The 18,729-nt window shown below is 42.0% G+C and overlaps 1 protein-coding gene across 1 annotated transcript in view; it reads left to right on the top strand.

Annotated features, from left to right (window-relative positions):
- Positions 1-13,034, top strand: part of BUB1 (BUB1 mitotic checkpoint serine/threonine kinase) — a 16,786-nt gene extending 3,752 nt beyond the window's left edge. The window contains exons 7-25 of the mRNA XM_010179289.1: positions 348-400; positions 505-695; positions 1,893-2,041; positions 2,422-2,756; positions 3,387-3,439; positions 3,942-4,079; positions 5,098-5,193; positions 5,756-5,846; positions 6,258-6,339; positions 7,015-7,195; positions 7,764-7,842; positions 8,382-8,587; positions 9,082-9,222; positions 9,862-9,977; positions 11,266-11,427; positions 11,628-11,785; positions 11,872-12,049; positions 12,285-12,391; positions 12,839-13,034. Coding sequence (XP_010177591.1) covers positions 348-400; positions 505-695; positions 1,893-2,041; positions 2,422-2,756; positions 3,387-3,439; positions 3,942-4,079; positions 5,098-5,193; positions 5,756-5,846; positions 6,258-6,339; positions 7,015-7,195; positions 7,764-7,842; positions 8,382-8,587; positions 9,082-9,222; positions 9,862-9,977; positions 11,266-11,427; positions 11,628-11,785; positions 11,872-12,049; positions 12,285-12,391; positions 12,839-13,034 — 2,712 coding nt within the window. The remainder of the gene's footprint in view (positions 1-347; positions 401-504; positions 696-1,892; positions 2,042-2,421; positions 2,757-3,386; positions 3,440-3,941; positions 4,080-5,097; positions 5,194-5,755; positions 5,847-6,257; positions 6,340-7,014; positions 7,196-7,763; positions 7,843-8,381; positions 8,588-9,081; positions 9,223-9,861; positions 9,978-11,265; positions 11,428-11,627; positions 11,786-11,871; positions 12,050-12,284; positions 12,392-12,838) is intronic.
- Positions 13,035-18,729: the final 5,695 nt, after the last annotated feature.

Raw genomic sequence — 18,729 nt, 5'->3', positions numbered from 1 at the left:
ATTCCTGCTTTTTGGAATAGAAGCTACATTTTCCAGCTTGTTCCAGTGTCCTTCTGGACTGCAGTTTCTAAAACTACATCTGTCTCTTAGTTCTCTGGGATCTTGTTCATCTTCCGAAAGCTCTCAAAGACTACAGCAAACCATTTTATGGCTAACTCTTCAGGACAAACTTCCTCAGGCTCTGAGGACTCGTAGAGCTCTCTTTCTGATATGGTCTTGCCATGCTCATGGTCTGAATTGTCATCTCTTCAATCAGACTTAAATATCAGGGGCTTCCTGTTCTTGTAAAAGTTGATGGCTACCTGTGATACCGGATTTTTAATTTTATTTCCCCTGCCCTGCTTTAGGGTCCTGATTCCGCTGGTGTTCAGTCCTGTTCTTCTGGTGGAAGAGAAGAAGTGTAAGTGTTTGTGGTTTTTTGAAGTCGCACTGTGGAAAAGTTAACATGCTGCCAGAATGAATCCAATAAACTTCAATAGAGCTTTTTCTTGTTTTTCCTTACAGAAAGTACATTACGTACATCTCCAAATCTGAAGTTCTTCCAAAGTCATCATCTACTGTTGTCGAATGTGAGCAGGTTGCAATGTACAATAAAAACCTGCTCATATGTGAAGGCTCTGAACTTTCATTTGAGGAGCTAAGAGCTAAAAGATATTTCAAGAAAGACGAGTGCCTCAGAAGGAAGCACAAATTGGGTATTCTTCTCTGTCCATCTAGCTGTTTCAGAAACATTCTCATTCTTGGAAAACTAGTACTTAGCTGCATTAGTTTCTTTTGAACCTCTCTATTGAAGCCTGAAAACTGAAAGGCTATATTAGCATCCCTGTACAGAAGCAGGGTGGAGTGAGCTTAGAAACACCGGGTAACGTGCCAAACAATTGACATCAACATTTACTGTTTAAGCTCATCCCTTGGGTTTGTCTTTTTAAACCTAGATTTTCATAGAGTTTGGTTTTTCTTCTGAGGGAACAGGAGGAAAGTGTGAGCAGCTCTTGGCAGTTACCCTGATGTGAGCTCTAGCCGTGGCTCTCTGCCACCTGAAATTCAAGATCAAGAGTGTCTTGGTTCCTATCAGCAGGCTGTAATCAGAAAGAGTGCAGAGTCTACTTTAAACTGCAATATGGTTATGTATGATGCCACACTTTGCCCATGTCGATTAAGCAAAGAGAGCAGCACTCTGTCTTCACCTGGCATTGGTAAATGTAGCTGTGGGGTGCCCCTTGTGTAGTCAGTGATGGCATGCTTGTAGCTGTTATGGTCTCAAGGTTTGTAGTTAGAGGGAATAACTTTGTTTGCTGAATGATGACGTTTTGGAGAAAAAGTAGGTGAGCTTTCAAATAGACAAATTAGATCTTGGAGAAGCAAAACCACAACTGAGTGCAAATGAAGAGCAGCTGCTCAGAAATTAGTTATGTATCTGACAAGTTTCTGAGGGGAAAAAATGTTGCTGGAGGATGTTGCTGGACAAAAGAAGTCATTATCTTATTTGGTAAAGGAAGAAATGGATGAATGGTAGTCAGTGGAACAAGGAGAGATTCAGTGGGATGGAAGATGCCAATGCATTTTTAAAACAAGTGGTTGAGCCTGGCACCACAAGTGCACACCAGGAGAGAGGAAGGCTGGCCTGTGAACTTAGCTAAAAAGCATTAGGGCTGCCGCTGATTGCCCAGCCAGTGCTGAGAGTGGTGTGTAGCCTCCCTTGAGGGATCAGGAGTGAGAGGCATATATACCTGTTTCTCCCAAACTTCCGCCTCTAGAGCAGAGTGTCATCCTATTGTTGCACAGAATATATATCTAAATTTTAAAATCAAGCTGCTTGTAATTGTCTGTGTTGAGCAATTATTCTGGATACCAGTTAACCGTTTCACTTAATATCATTGTTTTATCCTTAGAAGAAGAAAACAGAGACGCAATAAGGAAAAAAGAATCAGCTGACCTTGAACTGCAAGCCCTGCAGCAGAAGTTGAAACAGGTCACCAAAAGCCTGGAGGAAACTACACTGGAACCAGAATCAACGTTGCCTGAACAAAATAAAACAGTGGTAAGTATGTGCTATGATCAATCAGAGCAGTCTTCATGAACTTACCTCGTAACATTTAACCATGCTTTATATGGTAACCGGAGTAGTTTGCTAACCAAATCTAGAAGTTGAAGCTGCAATACATGATTAGTGTAGATTCCTAACATAACTTTAAATGCTTGATGAAATATACTTTAATTGTTTAATATTTAATTGTAGATATTTAATTGTTAAACCCAAAAGTTTGTTTTTGCTTCTCTACTGTTTAGTTTGTTGCTTATGAAAGTTCTCTTATGCATTAAAACCTGTTCCAGTTCTGCAGAAATACAAAGGAAAATGGCAATGGCTATATTTGTGGGGAGGTTTACGAACGTAAAAGAACTTTTTTCTTATCTCTAAAGATGCACCCACATGTGACACCCAGTGCAGCTCTACAGCAGAACCGGATGGCATCTTGTCAAAGTTCAGATCTGCAAAACTCGCGAGGTCTGGTGCCAGACCAGCCTCGATCAAGTACTTTATCATCCACTGCTCTTACACTGCAGTCAGTGAAACCTGTTGGCCAGCAGATGACATCAACCTCCTTGTGGGAATCAACATTTAAGAAGGATGCGGTCAAAACTCAGCTAGAGCTTGGAGAACTCCAGAACAGTTTATTACGCCCTCCATTCAGTAATGTTTCAGCTCGGGAACAGGCACATCCTGGCTCGGCTCTTAACTGGAGCACTGGAGAACAGTATGTATAAACAGGCTAGCTCTTGCTCTGCAAGCTCTCAAGTCTTCAGTATTGACACTTCAGCTGGAAGTTAACAAAAAAAAAGTCTTTCTTCCTCTTCTGAAAAAAATGTCAAGTAGTTTGTGAAAACCAGTATTTAGGCATTGATCAAACTTATATAACTTACAGTCCTCATTTCAGGTTTTAATTCCTTTAACCCTATGTTTCAGTTATAATAACTAAGGAAATACTACATGTGACTGAAGTAATTATTCAGCCTTGCTGTCCCTGGCATGCCTGAAATTAAAACAGGGTATGCTTAGTTCATGTAGATCTCACCTTAAACTTTTTAAAGGAATCTGCTGCCTTTCAGATTTTGTACCTGTTGGCAGCTGTATGAGAAACTTCCTGGGGGCAGTCTCTAATAATATTCTAAAGGATCTCTCACTTGCTTCATTTGTGTGACTAACAAGAGTCATTCATGGGGGAAATACAGGATCACTAGTTGCTGTCTGTCTTGGATGTTTTCTTTGTTCTAGACTGGGAAAGGCCTCCTTAATGCTTAGAGTGCAGTGCTGCTAAGTGCTGAACTGAAGGTGGAATTTAAGTAGCTTTTATTTCAAGCTGATGTTCTTAATCTTTCCTTTGAAGGCATCCCAAGAAAAGATGCACTGTACTAACTACTTCTGTGGATGTGAAAGAAGGTAATAAGCCAAGTTTTGATAAAGATTTATGCTATTGGTATGACGTATTGGCTGGGGATCAATATCATGTGGCTACTAGTTCCAACCCTAGCTAAGCTTTTTTACTTTCCGAACTCCATCTCTGCACGTTTAGACAGTGTCTCTATATGCCTTTCCTATTTCCACCTTCTGTGCAATTCCTTTTTTGTTTGAGCTTGGTTGGGAGTTTGCTGTTTGTCCTTGCTGGCTTCCTGCCTGCTTGACTTTGTGTCAGAATGGATCATCCCTGTGAATTGAAGATGGGTTCTTTGGAGTCCACTCAGATGTCCAAGGTCTCTTTTGCCCTTCAGAGTAGTCTCCTTGGCAACCTGCTCTGAACAACCCAAAATCTCTTCCAAAATTCTGGGTTGTCATTCTGCTACTCATCTTGTTTACTTCACTTACTAACATTTTGCTAGCTACTGAAATGTTAATAAACAATCCCAGGCTACTTCAGAAATTATCTTGCTGTTCTAATTTCTAGCATCTAGAGTTGGAAATTCTTCCTTTGCTTCTGGAAATGCTTCTCAAGTTACCCCAAACACCTCACTGGGAGGCGCAACGCAGGGAACACCGTTCAAAGTGCAACCTTCGCCTACAGTTCATACGAAGGAAGCGTTGGGTAAGCATCTGGATCAATGTGCTAGTTTCATCTTGCCTGGTAATTTTAGTGGAGCTGAATACACAAAGAGGCTATCTAGCAATGGGTGTGTGCACTATTCAGTCAAAAAGGAAAATAAAATTAATAGTATTAGTACTCCTCTGCAACTGGATGACCCAAAACTTTGACCACATCCTTCAGATGTAGGGGGAGTAATAACTTAGCCGAAGAAATAGATGCTTTAATAACATCCCAGCAGCCACATAAGGTGAACTTCTGGTTCAGTCACTGGCAATACACTTGCCAGGCTTCTTTGGGCAGCATGCTCTCTGAGCTGCTCTTGGCAATACTGTCAGGGACTTCTGTTTCTGAGATGAAGACCTACAACAGGCTAATGTGGAAGAATGTTAGGGAGTTAATAAACTAACTCTGGTTGATGTTGAGCTTCCCCCAAAGCTGAAACAAGGATGACTTGTGCAAAAGGGCTTTGATTATTTAACAGACATTGTCAATTCTAAACATTGCTTTTTGAAAATCCTGAAAGGGAAATTGCAATTGTGTTTCTGAAGTCAGATGTAGAGTAATAATATCCTGATGCCGTATTATCCTTTTTGTACTCTACCTACCATGTTCTTCTGTTTTGATAGTAAGCCTGTTAACTGCTGCCTTGTAGCAAACTGCTGCAGATGAATAGATATCTACAAAAAGAAAAATCCAAAAAGCTTATGGTATTCATTAGTTTTCCAAATATCTAAGAAGATAAAGGAGAATTAGCTCCTTCAGGAGTACTTAAAATCTCATCTCAGGGGAGAAAAAAAAAGGTCACAGCACCAACAAGTATGTATTGGCCAAGTTGGTTCTTCCTATGTTTTAGCTGTGTGGAGTGTTTAAATGCAGTAAGAAGGAATAGTTGGTATTTGATAAATCATAATAAATAATTTGCATTTGATTTGACTATACACAATGGAAGAATCTCTGAACATTTATTTTACTGGAGGTGATATTCTTGTGGGTTTTATTTCTTTTTTTTTTTTTTTAGGGTTTCTCATGGATATGTTTCAAACACCCATCTTGCCTGAATCATCTTCTCTTGACAAAAGTGAGGAGCAATTTGAAATATTTTGCAGAAAAAGTGGTATGTACTATTTTTTTAGTCCATGATATTTCTTTACTTCCCATTTACTCCTCCCGCCTGTTCTCATAATTTTGAGGTAAGTAGTTGTTTGAGTAGTTGTGAAGAAGCAGCTTCTTTCCTGATGATTTAATTTACTGACACTTTGATGTGTAGTCTGAGAATGGCAGAAGACTTAACTGTTAGCAAGCCTATTAATGTGTGCATTGAACATGTTTTTCTAAAATATTTTGCAGCCTAGGTGTTAGTATCCAATCGCCAGCTTATTGTAACAGTTAAAATTGTCTGAAAACTAGGCAGTAGCAGTGGTTTACAATAGTGAGCACAGAGATATTTCATAACTGGCCAGATGCAGCTGAGAAGGCTTCTGTACTCCTGGCTAGTCTTGGTTTTGAGCTGGAAGAAAAAATCTTCCCCATTTCCAAGAGCTTATAGGAGAGATTGAGTGACAACTCTGAGAATGCTCCTAGTCTAACTGGGTGCAGCCATGACCTAGTTAGGAGTGAAAATGTGACTGAGAACTTTTTTTGGGTGAAGGTAATACTGGTTATCTCTTATTTTTAAGAGCCTGATGGAGGTCTGAAAACTAATATTGTTGCCCCTGTCATGCCTGCATTTTCTGTATTTGAAGATGAGAATGAAAAAGAGAATAACAGGTAAGGAGGAAAATAGTAACAGCTGAGTGGTTCGGTTGATTAAGAATTATGTATAGGATTGATTCTATTCCATATAATTTTGCTGAGACTGTATTTGTAATATCAGAATTGGCTTGGGTAAAATAGCTAACAGCTTTGTGGAAGTGGCATGAGAAAGGTGTAGGCTGCTTCTTTGTGGAATTGCACAGCTTTTCTGTTTGGACAGTGTGCTTGAGATGCTTATGCTTGGTTGTGTTGGATCACTGTGGATAGCCTGTTTCTTTGAGCTACTGCAACTTCTCTAAGCATCTCCAAATGGGATTCTTTTAAAAACTAAAGTAATAATAATTTTAAAAACCCCAAACAAGTCTTTATGATCAGTTTGCCTGGGAAAGTTTCTGGGGAAAAACTATTCTAATCCTGTTTTGTCAGGATTCCACAGCATAAACACAAGCCAGGAGAGCCCAGAACTATTGGAGAACGTCCTTTGACTGATTGTACAGTGGGTACACAAGTGAGTCCTTGGTCTTATTGCAATAATTAGCCTTGAAAATGGGTTAGGTATTTATAAGGGATATCAGGTGGTTGTATTTACCTTTGTTCTATCCTAATCCTGCAACATTCATGTGAATGATACCTAGCTGAAGTCTAGATATGCTTTCCCATTTCCGGTCAGTGAGATGAATGTTTTCAGTTGCTAATTTTCACACAACTTCTAGGAGCTTGACAGTGGAGTCTTCTATCCCTAGAACAAAACTAAGTGTAGTTGATGTGTGGATTTGGCATCTGTTTGGGAGAGAAAGGACAGGGAGCAAGAGACACTGCTCTAATAACCACCTAACAGTTTTCATAGCCAAGATGATGTGTAAACCTTAAGGCTGCTTGGATATAAGTGATCTCTAAGTAATGAGATGGGATTTTTCAGACTTTTAAAGCAACTTTTTATTTTCTGTCATTTTGCTGTGTTATTGAGTATTGCCAACATTCAGGTCTGATACAAAACTATATAAACCTGTGATTTAGCTTATATTGGCATTCCTTTATTTTTCTAATATTGTAAGTTGACACAGACAGACTCAACATTATTGAAACTGACTGCAGAGACTGCTGGTAGGTTACAGTGCAGCTCTGAGAGCATAGCTTTGTTGGCTAAGTTTTAAATCTTTATATATATATTTTTTCTGTCTAGGAAGAAGCAGGGACAGCAGAGTTCTTGAGGGATGATTATACGGTGTGGGATGTACAAAGTAGTAATAAAACGTTAGCTCCCAGTCCAAACAACACAAGAGACTTTGCACGAGCTGCCCAGCTTGTATCAACACCATTTAATTACTTGTCAGCACATTTGCGACCAGCTTTGGAGGACAAAGGTAAAATAATTAATACTTGAGGTTGAGAGCATCTAATTCAGTACTGCATAACATTTCTGTGCCCTGGTTACCAGCCTTCCCAAATACTACATAGGTATGACTCCTACTGCTGCCACTTCTGAGTATGTGTTCCTCGCAGAACAGCAGCTGGGAGCATGGGCTGGCCAGCACATGAGCTTTCCAAGAATTTTTAATTGGAGGAACAAGAGACGGTGGCGAGGGACAAGAGAGGCTTTGGCTGTGCTGTTGAACTGCTGTTCTGAACTGCTATGAAGGGCTGTAAAAAGTAAAAAAAAATTGACTGAAGTCATAGTACCTCCCCATTCTGGGAGCAACTTTATGCTCACCTGCCCCTCTTTAGTGTTTGAATACACTCCCTAAGAAATCAAGCTGTTGTCCTTCTGAATATATTTTAAAATAAACCTGTTCCATTCTAGCTCTTGTGATACCTTAGCAGCTTTCACAGCTGCAGTGTGACTTAACCTTCTTGTCTTGGTAAGAATACTCTAAATGTGCTTACCTTTGAGGAAAATAAACATTTGCTATTGTCGCTACTCCCTTTGTTCAGGCTGCAAGGATGACTTGCTGCAAATGGATTTGGAGTTTTCTGAAGAACTGCACAAGCAGAAAAAACTTAAGAAGCTAAGGTATGTCATTACTTTCTGAGTTTTTCAAGACTTAAGAGTGCTAGGCAAATCTGTGCCAGAGCAAGCAGGTCTGCTATGCTGCTCTTGATTCAAGTTTTCCAAGTAATCTAGAGCTGACATATTTGTGTTGGACTGGCTCTGCTTAGCATACATCTTGTCACCTAGCTGAGTTAAATGAACCTGGATATGGTGATTATGCTCCTAAAAATGCTCCTGTGGTTTAAGTTTTCTGACACAATTTAAATTAAAAGTTAACTGTCCAAAAAGTTTTTTAATGTAAATGTAAATAAATGTAAAACTACTGCTTTCTTTTCAATGTTGGCTGAACTTGTTGGCCGATGAGCTTGAAAGTTATTAAACTATGGGTAGTACAATATAATCGAATCTTATTTTCTTAAGAAATGTCCATTTTATTCATCTTAATGTTGGTTATGGCCAAAGTAACAAGCATGGACAGTTGACAGGTTTTTGCTTACTGAAGAGGCAAAAAATACCATGGAAGCTCTGTCAGTTAATAATATTTTGTCTTAAATATGCAGCCCTGCTCTTGAGCACATTGCGGAACGAGGAGAGCTTCAAGGAAATGGAATTCAAGGAATTGCTACAGCTGCTTCTCAAAGATTACATGAGCAGACAGCCATGAGCAGAATGGAATATCCCTCATCTGTTGGGGTGGACAAAATTTCCTGTGAAAATCTGTCTGGAGCTGGGCAGGACAGGACAGTGCAGAGTGTTAGAGCTGCAGGTACAGAGCATTGCATACAATTTTCTTCTGTCAAGTCTGAGACTGGAGCGGTGTTGTGTTCTTGCAGCAGTGCTTTGTTCCAACATGAAGGTGGTCACTTCAGTGAGCAAACAGTCTCGCAGCTCCTCCAAGGATATCACTGCATATATGGAAGTGATGTAAGGAAGGACAAATATGGGTCATACCTGTGTTACATAATGCCAAAGAGTTTCTTTAGGTACCAGGAGTACTCGAGAGTGCCTATGGATTCTTTGTTAGTTGAGGCTCAAATACTTCACAAACATCTGTCTTTCTGGGCAGCTGTAACAGGGAAGACATACATATAAAAGCTGTATTGACTAAAATGAGGAATATTTAATTTAGCCCTCTTTGATTTTTGTAGGTTGGTTTGTGTTTTTCCTAAATCAGTGATACTTGTTCTAGTATAAGCCTGTGTTACCTCTTTGAAATGATGCTTTTCTTAGAGCTTAAATATTTTTCTTCTTTCCATTAAGTCCTTGTTGAGAACCCTTGGGATAAGGAATTGATTTGCAAATTCTTATCAGAGCTTCCTAAACCACTCCACACCTATGCCAACTACTTTGAGTGGAAATCTACTCTTCCATCCATCAAACTGAAGACTGAACTCCCACTGGGTAAGAGCTCTTCAAACATTTCACTTTAAAGCATTTGTTGACCTTTTTTCTGGGAACTTCTGAAGTATTTTTCTAATTTGTTTTACTTGCACATATATCCAGATAGCTTCCAGATTAGCTAAAGCTTACATTTGAAATTTAACCTGTTTGTCTTTTATAGGATAAGCATTTTTGATTAGTCATTCTGAGTAGAAAATTTTCCTGGTTTTCCTCCCCTAGTAGTCTGTGACACAGCTCTTAAACTTTGTATAGAACAGCAGAAGCCTCATGTCAACAAAATCTGTATGACAGAAATTGCAACATACTTGTATGACTTAAACATTAGTGTTTACTTTTTTTTAAGAATGAACTTTGGAACTTGATTTCTTCCAGGGAGTCAGACTAAAGTAGAAGCACTGATTTTATTTTTTTATTATTCTTTTTAGCATGTGGTTCTTTGCAGCACTCTTGCTCTCAAGAGTACAGGCTCTCTTCTACAGAAAGGCTGGCTAGCAAGAAAAGACCTGTTGAGCAAGGGGTTGAGCATTAGGGTTAAAGCAATACATTGTATATTCTTTTTTCCTTATTTTTCTCCTCCGAGTGGTGATGTCTGTTCTGTGAAGTTCATAAGCAGGACTTAATGTTGTTAATCTCTTAAAGGTTCCAGCTCATACCATGTGGACTACTTGGTTGGAGAGGGAGCTTTTGCTCAAGTCTATCAGGCTTCCATTCTGGATGCAAGTAACCCCAGAAACAATCAGAAAGTAATATTCAAGGTAAGTAGTGTTGATTCAGAATAGCTCTGCTGGAAAATTCTGGAGTTTTTTAGTAATGACACCTAATCTGCTGGGTTTTCTCACTTATACATATGAAGAAAAACATTGGTCTATCCTCAACCTTGTTCAGATTAAATTCTATGATGTCTGACTCATTCTGCATGGGAAGTTATTTATCCTCTTGTCTTGCCTTGCCTCTTCATGTTTTCTTTATAAAGCAGCCACAAGTATCTTAAGGAGTAAGAATTACAGCTACCCTATGTTTCTTAGCTGGACAAAGGCAGCTACTTGTGCAAGTGCTCTTAGTCCACAGCAAATGAAAATGTGTGTGGCTTGGTGATAAAATCAGGACCTCTCTTTGTTCCAGATACATGCCCACTAGCGTTTTTGCACCTTGTGCAGCCAGTCTGTTTGGTGGCAGCTGGCTATTACGTAAGCTTTGCTGCATGATAGCTCTCTGGTGTAGTTTTAGTAATAAACACACTTGCCTTGGTGGCAATTGTAGCTCAAGCAGCTCCCTCTCTGCTCTGCCCTGCCCTGTCTTTTTCCAGGCTGCTTCAGTGCAAGAATGGGCAACAAATGATGGCAGTGGTTCTGCTGTGAACACATGGTAAAGGAAAGTGTGTGCAACTGCAAGGCAAGCTTAGCCCAAGAGAGTTGTATGAGGTCACAAATCCCCGCATCTGCTGCTGGCCAAGAGGGCATGTGTACAGTTACTACAGTCTGGCTGAAATGTGGTTATGTGACTGTTCACATACACTGCTGTAGCCTCTTCGCATCAGTCCTACCTTTAGAATTTTTTTGTGGGTCTTCTCTGCAGCATTTAATGTTTCAGCAAAAATCCTCTTAAGTGTAACACCTTACCTGGGAGCTTTCTAGTATGTAAAAGTGACTTAAAGAGGTTTTTTTGTAGCATCGGGTATTTAACATAGCAGGAGAAGGAATCGGAAAGTTTTTCCTGTTTTGAATTCAAAAGCCTTCTCTCTTAAACAAAATACCTGTTGCCAGCAGAACTTCAATGTTGGAGATCTCTAAGACTGATATTTCTAAATAATAGAGTGTATAAGGCTCAGTGGAATTTTGACATATAATTGAAGTCTTGATTCAAGAGGATTTATCATTGAGTGTATTGACCTGAGGTTAATTACTGTAGATAAAAATATTTTATCTGGTCAAGAGGGAAAAATGCCTAGTCTGCCATTAAAAAACAACAACAAAAGACCAAACCTGAGAAGAACTTCTTCTAATGCTCCTAGATTTTCCTAGTAAATCAATATTTTGGTTACAGGTCCAAAAGCCTGCCAACCCTTGGGAGTTCTATATAGCGACACAACTGGTAGAAAGGCTAAATCCAAGCGTACACCATCTCTACATCCACTTTTATTCTGCTCATTTCTTTCAAAATGGAAGCATTTTGGTTGGTGAGCTCTACAACTATGGAACCTTGCTAGTAAGTGTAATCAGCTTATGCTCTGGAACATCTGTCTTCTTTTTTGGAGTGCTATTATATTGTAATATTCAAATGTCTTCTCTGCTCTCTGCTTTATGGACCTTTATTGTGAACATACTCTGTTTATCAACATGTACCTGTAACCCATATCTAGTTGTTTCTACGTAGCTGACAGTCCTTCACTATCAATTTGCTTGCAGAATGCCATAAACATTTACAAAAAGCTTCCTGAGAAGGTGATGCCTCAAGCACTTGTCATCTACTTTGCCGTAAAAATTCTTTATATGGTGGAAGAGCTCCACAGCTGCAAAATCATTCATGGTGACATTAAGCCTGACAATTTCATACTTGGAGAAAGGCGAGTATTTCCCTACCTGAGATGCCAACATATCGTGACTTATATATTGATACTTATGCGATCACTTCGTTTCGTCATGATTGAAGGTTTCTGGACAACGATACATGTGACATAGATGGTCTCTCTCACGGCCTGACCCTCATTGACTTGGGACAGAGTATAGACATGAAACTATTTCCTGAAGGAGCGGCATTTACTGCAAAGTGTGAAACATCTGGGTTTCAGTGTATTGAAATGCTGACGCAGAAACCATGGAACTACCAGGTATGAGACTGCATAGACAGCCTGCAGAACTTACTGCATGCATCCGGAATGAATAAATGCAGTACAGACGTATTAGACTTTTGCAATAGAGTTGTAGATTCAGCTTGCTGCAAAAATATGATCCTGAATTATCCTCTTACAGAGCTTACCCTGTTGGCTCCACAGTGTTTTTCAGCTAATTTTTAGTGGTCTTGATACATTTTTTTAATATGAAGCTTGTGTATACTTTCTTTAGACAGACTACTTTGGCATTGCAGCAACGGTCTACTGCATGCTCTTTGGTACCTACATGCAAGTAAAGAATGAAAATGGAACCTGGAAGCCTGAGGGAGTCTTCAGAAGGTTGGTGTTGAATCTTTTCTAAACCTTCCCTTGTCTAGAAAGATGTGTCATTAGTACCAGGTTTGTCTGAGGTTAGTTTCTGTACAGTTTTCAGTGTTGCTTGCGTGCAAACTTCATGCCTTAAAAACTGTGGATGTTGAGTGCATGGAAACTGCTTCGTAAAATTCACTGACTTAGGCACAAGAAGCATTTCAGTAGTGGCTGTGGTGAATTGCATGGTGTCCTCAGCTGCTTGCTGCCTTGAAGGAGGAAGCAACAACTAACAAGGAAAAATCCCACTGGTTCATTAGCCTGGTGCCTAGCATGCCATAACGGAAACTGTGTGTTACAACAATGTCTGCTGTTGCTCCAGCCTGTAACTGGGGAGAGAGCAGGGTAAATACAGGAATTAGTATTTTAACAACTTGGATTTAGAAATTTTTTTGATGCATTTTTGTTCCTTTGCAGGCTTGCCAATGCTGACCTGTGGAGTGAGTTCTTTGAGAGTATGCTAAACATCCCCAGTTGCCACAATCTGCCTTCTCTAGGAGTTTTGCGTAAAAGGCTGAAGGACTTATTTTGCAAGTCGTATGCAAAGGAAATAAAGTTCCTTCGGAACAGACTTGTTGGGTTACTCATAGAACACAAACGGTCACGAAAATAAGCATTTAGTTTGCAAAGCTACTGAGGACTTGTATTTTATTGATGTGAAATCTCTTTTAATAACTTGTTTTGAAAATAAACGTTCTTGGGTTTAGTTTCAGGAATGATATCTTGCATCTCTATGCTTTTGTGGAAAAAAATTACACTAAAATTACTTGCTAAATTAACTTGTCCTGTTTGGGAGGTATGGCATGCTGGAGACTTTAGACAGGTGTCATAATATTTTGTAGTTTTAAGAGGAGAAGAGAAACTGGTGAAAAGTATTGTACAGATGAACTAATTGCTTTCAACACCCCTGGGATTTTTAAAAAAGGCTATAGAATAATTGTTCATGTTGAAGGGACCTGGGGAAGTCTGCTGCTCTGACCTGAAAGCAAGGTCAATGCTGAGTTCAGATCACTGCGCTGGCAGCCCTCAGCTCTCACATGGAGGCCAGGAAACATATGGGTGATAAATGCAGTCCAGCTGGGTGAAGGGCAGGCTGGTCTTTGACATGGAAAGTGCATGTGAGGTGGTGAGGATGGTGAAGGGTTGTAAAGCCTTTGGGGAGGAGTGAGTTGCTGGAAATGGAAACATAATTCCAGAGTGGGACCCTACCGTCAAGGAAGACTCCTGCACCTCTTCTGAAAGAAGCGAAGCCAGCACTTGGAAGTGAAATAGCATGTACATAGCATGGGTTATGAGCGTGGATGCTTGTGGCTTTTTTACGTGATCAGGAATAAACCCATGGTGTGTAGGTGTAAGGAGGACAGGTTTCTGTAGATCTCCCAAAAGAGCCACTGCAGATAATTGAACAGAAGGAAACGCTGTTGTGAGTCAGAGATGAGATAAATGTGCAGACGAGCAAGAGCACTCCAAGTGCTGGTATTGCAATTCTTTTGAGGTTTGAGACTTCTACAGTCACAGCCCTCCTCCTCTAACCTTTCTCTAGGTTGAAAAAAATGAAAGAAACCAAGGTTTGCGAACTACATTTAGATTAGATAGGACTGAAATCACACTTGCTACTTTTGTTAAACTTACTTCAGCCACAACACAATTACTAGAGACTGGGAAAATAGCTCCTTACTGGAATTGAAAGGGTTATTTTATGTTCGTTATGAGGGTTTGTTTTCCTTTACTGTGGCAGATTATTTGTGAAAATACTCTGGGGAAAATGCCAGGAAAACATTCCTTTAAAAGTACACCCTATTCCTTCTTATCTCATTTTACTTGTTTCTTAATTACAGTGACTGTACACCAGCACGCTGAATCATTGCTGCCTATGCAAGTCACTCACTCAAGTTTGTATGAGGTTGGCTTGGCTTTATAGCTCTTTTGTCGAATATTAAATGCGAAAATATCTTTAACTACTGCAGTTACACAATCTCCAAAGAAATCTAGCTGGCACCTTGAACACTCCAGCTCCACAGTGGCATCTGCACTGGGCTGCCGATTGATCTTGGGGAATATATACGTATGGGCCGTTGCTTCTTGCAGGCTGGTAGTGCTCTGCCTTGATGCCTTACAAATGGTAAATTATGTTCATGCAGACTTATAAACCTGTGAACCAGGTAGAAAAAAGGATGTTTTATCAGCAGAGCTCCTGGGGAAAAGATGAGGGGATTTTATTTGTGCATCTATCCACAGGAGGGAGACAAACAACAGCCTTTCATAAACTTCCCTGCCTCTCACTGTATTTCAGGGATATATTTTTTGTGCTTAAATTGTTCAACTTGAAAACTAGTGTTTGGGTCGGTGAACTAAGCCCAGGTCAGCTGATGAAGCCCTGGGTATTGAGGAAGGGCAGAGACGTGTGGGTTGGTTTTCATAGGGTTTGCTGTTCTGTCCTAGGGACTGCAGAGGGGAAGTGGCTCTGCAGTGAGCTGGAATTGCAGGCTGCTCTGGAATCACGTTTGGTTGTTTCCATAAATCCAATTGTGCCATAGAAAAGCCTGTATCGGCAGGAGGGGCACTGACCCCAGCAAATGTGTCATTTTGGGTAATTTACTGTTTATCTGCTTCTTGCTCTTCTCCCTGCTGCCAACAGCAAACCTGCCCTGGATCCATGTCTCCCTGTAGGATGCAGTGCTGCATGCCTGGTCTCTGCAGCTGCCTGTCCACCTCCTCACAGTTTCAGGAGTCCCAGCAGTGCTGCTACTTCCTGGCTTTGGGAAAATGTCTCCTATGTCATGCAGCAACATGCGGTGTTTCCTTCCAGCAGCGGGGAGCATCTTCCTGCAGCTGGGACTCCTCTGCCTGTCTTTATGGCAAGTATCTCTTGGATTACTTTTTAATGCAGCCTGCTTTGCCTCTTGTTAAGCTTTATGTGGCACATGGAAAAGCCTTTGGCTTTGATAGGAAACAGCTGGTTAACAAGTCAGCTGTAGCAAGCTGCACTGTGAGGCAGATCAGCTGGAGAAGCCTTCTTGAAGCTGGTGGAGATAGAAACATTCAATGCTGGGCTTGGTGGTTTTTTTTTTTTTTCTTCCCCTTTCCTCCTTCATTTAATTTTCTTATGAGCTGAGCTGGAGCCAGCTGTTCTCTGTCCAGGCAAAGATCTCTGCCAGGTCCAAATTTTTATACATATAGTAAAAAAAAAAAGTGTGTGTATATATATATACACACACATATTTAGTTCCTCATCCCATAACAAAGCTTTGGAAAAGTGCACTGATGCTGTGTTATGAGTACACTGTGTTATAAGCATGATGGATTTTTTTTTTGCCTGTGTGTTTGTCCCTAATTAATGCTAACCACCTCAAGATAGTGATTTTTTTTTTTTCTTTCAGTAGCATCTGCAGTACAGATGTTTCCCTGCCAGCTGTGCCACCAGCCGGGCAGGAGCCTCGATGGTTTAAATGTCAGCCCCCCCTCCCTGTGAGTGGAGAAGGAGCTGGCGTGGGTGTAGGAGTTTCACATCGTTATATATGGTAGATAGGTGTTAGCTATAACTTGCCACGCATCCCTCCTTGATCGGCAAGCATCCTAGCTGCCTGCAAGCCCTGCTTCTGCTTCAATGGCATCCCAGGGAAGCTGGGCATGGGTGTGAGTTCTGAGGATGAACCAAGTGGGATTTTTTGCTTGCAGTTACCTTGATTTTATCATTCTGGGCTCTTTGTTTTACTGCAAATTTATTATAGTTGAGCATCAGTGAGGAGTAAAGGTCTGAGAGCTGGTGGGATGCTGGTGATAGACCAAGGGACAGTCCTTCAGCAGCAGCCTCTTCTGCTGGTACAGGGTTGGGTTTAGACTGCCCATGTCCTGTTATTTTTCATTAAATAGCCCTAAAAAGAAGCCCCCATACTGGGGATCTGCCATTGCCTCACAGAAGCATGCCATGGGAAAGCAGGAGGGAAAAAGGGTAGAACCATCCCAGGAGGGGCTAGGCAGCACAATGGCCATGGGAACAGGTCCACAGAGATGCCCTGGGGTGTGGAGGCTCCTATTTTCTAACCGATTTTAAAATGAGCTGCTAAAAAGAGCTTTGAAAAGTACGACACCACAAAAACCCAAAGTCCTAGCTGGCAATGCTGATATTTCCTCCTCGGTGCATGCTGAATCCACACTGATGAAGATCTCTAGGTATCCCCAGAGTTGCCCTTTAGAGATAACTCATCTTGGGGTCTCCACCACCCACACGGAGAGGAGAGATTTCCTGGCGTGTGGGTGGCTGGCTTTTTCTTCTGCAGAAAACCCAAGTTTACTCACTTTTTACCCTTTACCATTGTGCTGTGTCTCGGTGGTGAGCTGGGGCCCCTGGTTGGGGTCTGAAGCTTTGTGTCTCTGAAGTCTTCCATCACTTGCTGGTGGCAACCCATTATCAAATACCCCTGCCCGAGCCTTTGCTGCAGGCAGCATCTCCCTACTATTGAGGCCAAATTTCTTAATTGCAGTTTTTAAGGCATTAAAAAAAAGTTTCAGGTTGTTAAAAGTTGCAGGCACCTCTAATTATTTAGATGCATGCTAAAGAAGCAGCAGTCCTGATTCCTGTACAGGTGAGGCATTTATGTCACCCAAGGCAATGTCACTTGGCCCCATTAGAGACAACAAATCCTTTAACCCAGCTTGAAACGCCCATTAGCCATGTAACAAATTAACTTGGGACAGCAGTGAATCAAAGTGACAGCCACTGGAGGATGTCCCAGTGCTGGCCCAGGGACCACTCAGGTCATGATGGGACCATTCTCAGCCACTGCTGCCTCTGGGAGAGGCTGCTGCTGCTAAGGGACTGTCCCTTGGTCCATCACTATATCACCATCACCACTGCAGATGGATGAAGAATAATGACATTCTGAATAGAGATGGTTTAATGTTTCTTTAACAAGCATATATATAAATATTTGTGTATATATAAAGAATTAGCTATTTATATAACCTTTGGGTGTTCATAGTAGCCACTAAGGATGCAGAGCAAGGTGATGGAGGGGTAATGGCTCTATTTTGTTTAGTTTCTTTTTTAAGTCCAGTGGTTCAGTGGTCACCTGAGATGTGGAGGACCTGGGTCTGGTCCCTGCCCAGCACAAGGCACCTGGCGAGTGTGGGGAAGGTGGTGCCCAGTCACTCCAATAGAGTTACCCTTTGGGCGGGAGAGGGCTCAGAGTGGGCAGAGTTTGGGACTGGTGGCGTCACCTGCAGGTGCCTGAGCCTGGTGGCAGCTCGGAGCACGTCCCACGGCTGCTCTCACCACATCTGTGCCTGGCTGCCTGCCCTCCTGCCGTAACCCACGTGTGCCGCCTGCTCGCCCTGCTTCAATGAGCAACAAATCCATCCCCGAGCCCCTCCAGCCCTCCTTCCCTCCCATCCCTGGTCAGGAAAACCTCTTCCTCTTCCTCCTCTCTCTTCTTCCCCAGTCCTCTGCCATCTTGGAGGCACTTCAGGTGCTGCAACTGCTCCTGGCGCTAAAAGCCAGGGGCAGAGAGCATGGCACCCGTGGTAAAGGTCAGGCTTCAAACCCGGCTCAGATAAAGCCTCGTATTTAAGGCATGTGGCTTCAACTTGATTTTATCTGCTGGCACCGAGTGAAATAACATTTATCACAATGGGGGGGGTGGTGATTTGGGGGTTATTTTTCTTTGCAATTTTGGGGACGGGGCGGGAGTTCAGCTTGCTGGGGCTGTGTTGGCAATGTCAGGAGTCTTTCCTCCCCAGCCTTGCACTGTTTCCTTTCCTCTATTCCTCCTCCCCACACACTTCCCAGTGGCAGTGACAGCCTGCTGGGATGGTGCAGAGGGACAGCTGGATGGGGGGGTGGTGATTTGGGGGTTATTTTTCTTTGCAATTTTGGGGACGGGGCGGGAGTTCAGCTTGCTGGGGCTGTGTTGGCAATGTCAGGAGTCTTTCCTCCCCAGCCTTGCACTGTTTCCTTTCCTCTATTCCTCCTCCCCACACACTTCCCAGTGGCAGTGACAGCCTGCTGGGATGGTGCAGAGGGACAGCTGGATGGGAGATGCAGTCAGCCATTGCTGGGGGACCAGGAAGCTGCAGAGACATGGGACCCCCACCATCCTCGTTATTCCCTTCTAATGTCTCCCTTCTAACTTCCACCTGAGAGCCAAACAAGTACCCTGTGGCTGGTGGCATCTCTGCAACACAGATGCTGGCAGGTCCAAGGGGAGCTTTGCTAATTGGCTGTTAGCGCATGCTGGTGCTGCAGGACGAGGGCTGAGTTGTGGCATCCCCGACCTGGTGTCCCCAAGGGGCTAGGGAACAGATGCTGC

This window comes from Mesitornis unicolor, unplaced genomic scaffold, assembly GCF_000695765.1.
Source record: "Mesitornis unicolor isolate BGI_N332 unplaced genomic scaffold, ASM69576v1 scaffold40222, whole genome shotgun sequence".
Classification (NCBI taxonomy): domain Eukaryota; kingdom Metazoa; phylum Chordata; class Aves; order Mesitornithiformes; family Mesitornithidae; genus Mesitornis; species Mesitornis unicolor.
Note: the sequence above shows the minus strand (reverse complement) of the source record. Positions and strands in the feature narration are given on the sequence as shown.